This window comes from Lactuca virosa, chromosome 5, assembly GCF_052849685.1.
Source record: "Lactuca virosa cultivar CGN04683 chromosome 5, Lactuca_virosa_CGN04683_v6, whole genome shotgun sequence".
NCBI classification, from domain to species: domain Eukaryota; kingdom Viridiplantae; phylum Streptophyta; class Magnoliopsida; order Asterales; family Asteraceae; genus Lactuca; species Lactuca virosa.
The window spans coordinates 216,475,317-216,481,216 of record NC_136430.1 but is presented as its reverse complement, the minus strand read 5'-3'; the positions used below and the strand labels follow the sequence as shown (position 1 = coordinate 216,481,216).

The window sequence follows — 5,900 nt, the reverse complement described above, 5'->3', positions numbered from 1 at the left end:
CTTTAATATCTCAACGTAATGTACCTTCGTATCGACACATGTGATACAAATAAACTGAGTGGGTCAGGTTGGGAAACCTGGTGAGTACATAGGGTTTTCAACCCACAATAATATAATTATTACGTTTAAACATCAAACAATCAACCCAATTACCCATCCCCATTATCTTCCTTACTCTTAAGGGTCTACCCTAAGAGCCATCTATCCTGCATTCGTTCATCTCGAAGTCCCTTGCTTCCAGGGTTTATAAGACAGACACTAGTTCCATAGCTGCCAATGCACTAAATCCATAGCTGCTAAAGTTTATTCATCAGGTACTAAATCCATAGCTACCAGTGTAGGTACTAAGTCCATAGCTACTAACGTTTATCTAACGTGCACTAAGTCCATAGCTACCAGGTACTAAGTCCATAGCTACCAACACCTAACAGGTACTAAGTCCATTGCCACCCGTGTTTACCTAATAGGTACTAAGTCCATAGCTACCAATGTTTGTCCAATAGGCACTAAGTCTATAGTTGCCGATGTTATTTATTAGGCACTAAGTCTACAGCTGCCAATGTTACTCACATCATCTTTTATCTCTCATTATTCATCTACCCATGTCATACCCAACATATTTGTAGATATAAAATACATATACAGTTTAAATCATTTTAAAACATGTATAAAATCATTCTTCCAACATAGACAACAAGTATTCAGATAGTATGCACACATAGCACGTAATTTATATAAAATACTTCATACATATGTGTAAGATGAAAGTAACTATGCACTCACTTGATAAGGTGGTGACTCGGTACTCGGACAGCGCTTCGTTTACTTTAAAATAATTTCCTTCGACGAAACCTAGTATTATTACCACTAGATTTTAGTCTAATATTTACCGTGACTAATTATTAGTCTTATTATTATATATATTAAAGTTGTGTTAAAACATGAATAGTGAACTGGCGAACTTTTGGCAGAAATGGTCCCTGTATTATTGTTGGAAGTAGCAACATTGGTAAAGTCGACTTGGGGCATATTTTGACATTACGTATATTCTTTGTCTATACGTGTTACCAATCTACTGCGTCGTTATCTTGCCCACTGTTTCTCTCATCAGGTATCTTCTACAATCTTCTTGATTTGCTTTCTTTCCTCTGAAACGAATTGGTTGCCTTCACATGCCACCAACAACTCTTTGCTTCTTTCTCTCCTTCCAAAACATCTTCCCTCCGCTTGCTCCGATGTTTCTTCTTCTTCTGAGAATCATCAACCTCCACCAACTCCTACCCTAAAGGGGTCGTCTTTTTCAATGTTGAGAACGACAGCTTGGGATACACACGCAAATAGACGGTCCAAGAAGTTTATTAGGCTTTAATTTCGTTTATGTGGGTTGGGCTGCCATTGATGAGCCTAACCGACAGGTATTTGTTTCCACTCAGATTCCTTGAACAATCTGGAAAAGGTATAAATCACAATTCACTATTCAATTTTGATTCATCACAAATTACAATTATCATTTTTTTTCAACATAGGTAGTGCAGAAGGTTGCTCCGAGTTCATAAGTAATGGGCATGAAATCCGGGAAGAAAGTGGGAATGGTCACAACTATTCTTGGGTCTCATGGGGTTGGGCTAATTACGCTTCAGGAAGCTTTCAAAGGGTCAGGGAATTTAGTGATCAAAGGAGAAGAAGAAGATGTGAGGGTGGTCACTGAAACATTTCCATTATCTCTCCGTGTGTGTGTAACTTTTTGACCGATATGTAAGTAAAGATGAAATCGCAGCGATAGGGTTTTGGAGTGGGCTGATTTGGTTGATATAGGAAGATAAGTCGTAGGCATGAGGCAGGGGACGCATACCATTTGTTTGATAAGAATCCCCAACGAAAGTGCATTTCAAATGGACAAATGCAGCTGATTGGCATTGACCTTTTTAGCTTTTTTTTTGGGGAAAATCTTTCGTAATCTATGATTAGGTATGCAATTGCCATTAATCTCAGTTCATATTATCTGTACGTTTATATTTTTGGGAATTTTCGCATTAGTTTTTTCATTGGCTATATTGGGTCCATATTTTATATGCGATTATGGAGCTAGGTTTCCAATTATTACTTTGATTGTGCTTTAATTTGATCAAATTTGAAGTTTCTAGAGCTAGCTAGGGACTCATTATGATCCCTTACATGTCATATGAACATCATGCATATGACTACTTTAAACACTCTGTATCTCTTTTATTAAATGAATGAAATTTTTCTTAATCTCAGTTGCTAATAATTTCATTTGATTCTGATCACAAACCATACAATTAGCTGATTTCAAATTTTCAATTTCCTTCGGTTGTCTAGGGGAAGACCTACAGTTGCAAATTTATATAAGTTATTGTTTGACTGGATCAGTGAAATTGTTAGACCTGGTGAAGAAGGCCATCAAACAGAAACAAAAATATAATCTTTCAGGATGTCTTTTACAGTTGTAGTGGTCATCCAAGTGTGAGTAATGATAGGTGTGGTGGATGTGTTTTCATTTTCCATATTTTAAATCAAAGATTACATGTAATTGTAAAAATCTGAAACATCATAATTTACTAATTACCGATTGACAAAGTATATGAGAAATAATCATGTTTGATCTTACCAGGTTGTCGCAGGATGATGAGAACAAAACATTATTGTATAATATGGTCATTAAGAATTATTCCCAGGTTAGTTTTTATAACTTATGTCTACAATCCTTATGTTTTATTATAAAATGAAAATGAAAATATTCAACTATTGCCTCTTTATTTTTGACAAATCACTTTATATAATCATCATCTCTTCCGACGTCACCCATCCACCTATGTACCCAACTACCCACACACATAAATAAACCCACTAACCCACAGAATCAAAAAACGGATGGATTCCATTCTGTAGTGTATTTGTTTGCCAATTGGACAAAATTTTAGGTGAAGTAGAACACAGCATCAACATCAGTGATGGATTTTGTTGTGGACAGGTTGCTTAGCATCACACCATTCCATTTAGCTCAATAAACTTTCTAATTTCCTTCCACTGAGCAATATTTTGCCTGCCACATCAGCATGGTAAAGCAGTCCAAATTTAGAAAGTTTAGTGACCTAAGATACCAAAAATGGAATACTGATCTTAACTTTATTTGGCAGGTTATAATATAACAATATTTGTTTGTTTGTTGCAGGCATTTATCAAAACTTGAAATATTGAAGCATAATGGAAAGGGATCCAAAAGCATAATCCATTACAAAGAGGTGAAACAAACATAAACACAACAGATTCCATCCCATTTCCAACGAATCATTAAAAGTTAGTGGTTTTAAGGGATTTTGATGAAAATTTCCCGTGTTTACCGTTTTGGATTTTAATGACCCTTTTTTAATGGTAATTACAGATAAAAATTAAAATTGTTATAATCCTATTTGGGTTTTAATGACCTTTTTTTTTGTTAAAGCAAACATATATTTTCTAGATAGACTTTCACTTGCTATAATTGAATAAATTTTCCAAACTATAATGCTGCAATAGGAAGAAATGGAAGCATGTTGCTATTTATTGCATTAACACATTTTTTCCCCACTTGCAGGCTGAAGGTTTTTTCTGGATCAATATAAACATCCAGGAAGCACATTTAACAGATCATTTGAGTAATGTTGATTGTTGGTAATTTATATATGTATCCATTCTCTTCTTCTTTAAGACTAGAATAATTTGGCAAATTGGTAACTAAACTATTGATTGTCATGACCTATAATCTAATTTGGCAAAACAAAAGGCTTGCATCTCATAATGTTTTCAAACATGGAAACTTCACTAAAATATCATTATTTTATTTATTATAAACCTTGCATGCTCTTTCAATCATCTTCCTGTCATAAGGTCATGTAAAAATCACATAAAATTAGAGTAGAGTGTAAAAATGGGTCGACTCTTTTGACGGCATGGGAAACAAGAGTTTGGAATAGTTAAATAAGCAATAGATTTTTATAAATATCAGATCTTTGAATTTATTTTTGGTTGTGGGTGTTCTTTTTTTTTTTTTGCTGTAATTTGAGGTAGAAAAAAGTAGTGGGATGTCATTCCTCATAAACTGCAGAAATTGCAGACATGTGAGTACTTTTTGTTGTTTTTAAATAAAATCTTTTTCTAGACTATATATGAGATGAAATAATTCATGTTAATTTGCTTATTATATATTAGTAAGAAGGGAACCACCACAAGCATTCAGATCGTACTTTTACACATTGTTTTGTAGTTGGTTCACTGTTGCAAAAGGTGGTCATCTCCTTGGCAACAGATTAATGGTTATCAGAAGTGGAGAGTTCCAAGGTAAATTCTTTTTAGATGTAAATTACAAAAAAAAATATTCACTCATATGAGAAATCCGTTGTCTTCTTCTTCACCCACCATCGGTCTGACACCCCACCACTGTCCAAGAACAATATAGTGTTGAGGATGTTTGCTTTTTCGAAGTTGTTCACCTTCAATTGATTGTAAGCTTTTCGATTTCTCCTTATTTTTGTTGAACAGTGTCTCTATTTTCATTTAATTTTTAATTTTTGATCATTTGCTTTTGATTTTTAACCCTAATTTTCCGCAGAATATTTTACTTTGTTTTGACACAGTCAACACGGAAGAAAGAGAGAGGAAAATCGAAGAATTTGCATCCTTATAGAGTTACCAAGAGGTGGGTTATGGTTCATCATACATTCTTTGATTGATGTTTAGTTCTTGAGTATACAGATTCTGATTAAACAATATTAAGTTCAGAATTGAAGTTATCTCTTTTGGGGTTTTGCTAATATGTTAATTGATTGCGTCTCTTCTAAAGTTACAAATACCATGTGAAACCATTCTACACAAAATAAAGAACATTTCCCTTTAGATTCTTCTTCAAATTCTCAATTCTCAGATCCTTGTGGATTTTTGGTCACATTCATGTACTTTGACTGTATGTTTTTCTGCAAAAAGTCAAATAAATGGTTTCGGTAATTGCATGTCATGTTTATGTTTATTAGATACAATGTTGAGATAATTAATTCTACCATACATATTTGCATCACTATTGGATTTTTTTTAGTAAATGTTTATGGGTCTATTTTATATCTAATATATGTTTCTATTTTACAGGTTGATAGTTCAAACGTCGGTATTAAAAAATAAATAAATATTAACTAAAATGGAAGTATTAAAAAAGTTGGAAACTATGGTGGCGGGTGCTCAGAATGTGAATGGGGTTGCAGTCGGTGGACTTGAAGAGTATTTCGGTAATTCGAGGTTTTGTTCTCAGGTTACTAATGGTTATGGCAATGGAATGGAATCACAAAAGAGCATTTCAATCTCTACAATCATGGATTCCATTCCGGTTTCATGTAAATACACTATAATATTATTATTTTTTGCTTCTCATTCCCGCCTTCATATATATTGATGCAAATATAGAGTATGTATTTTGTTTTTTACTCATAATAATAAAAAATGTCATCTAAATGCAATGAAAATCCCTTCAATTTAATTCTTTTTATCCTCTAAATTTACCATATATATATATATATATATACATGTTACAAAATAAAATATCCTTTAAAACACAAATATTACTTCCTACTACATACTAACAAATACGATCACCAACGAGACACTACCTATGACTATACGATATACATAACCGAAAACCAAAAGACTAAAACTCTGGTCGTAACCGAACCCCGCGGAGCGGGGTACCCCAGCTAGTTATTATTATTATTTTTTTTTTATTATTATTATTATTATTATTATTATTATTATATAAGCGTTTCAACAATACTTTCCAACCACTATGTACAGACAGGGGCCAGACATAAAACACCAGAGGGCAGGACCATTTTGGCATATAGCACTTCTGAAATCCA

General features: G+C 33.5%; 1 protein-coding gene across 11 annotated transcripts; it reads left to right on the top strand.

Moving 5' to 3' along the window:
- The first annotated feature begins 1,074 nt into the window (after positions 1-1,074).
- LOC145116208 (uncharacterized) lies at positions 1,075-5,527 on the top strand. Of its 11 annotated transcripts, none has more exons than XM_079052568.1 (10): positions 1,075-1,415; positions 1,527-1,968; positions 2,341-2,498; positions 2,633-2,696; positions 3,194-3,263; positions 3,596-3,672; positions 4,265-4,338; positions 4,447-4,502; positions 4,635-4,696; positions 5,140-5,527. In XM_079052568.1, the coding sequence occupies exons 3-10, from the start codon at positions 2,492-2,494 to the stop codon at positions 5,174-5,176; spliced, it is 447 nt and encodes a 148-aa protein (XP_078908694.1). In that variant the 5' UTR covers positions 1,075-1,415; positions 1,527-1,968; positions 2,341-2,491; the 3' UTR covers positions 5,177-5,527. The 11 variants fall into 11 exon arrangements, 6 of the variants coding, with proteins under 6 accessions (XP_078908694.1, XP_078908696.1, XP_078908693.1 ...); XM_079052570.1 differs by having other exon boundaries at positions 1,075-1,456; positions 2,341-2,484; XM_079052567.1 differs by having other exon boundaries at positions 1,075-1,456.
- The last annotated feature ends 373 nt before the right edge of the window (positions 5,528-5,900 follow it).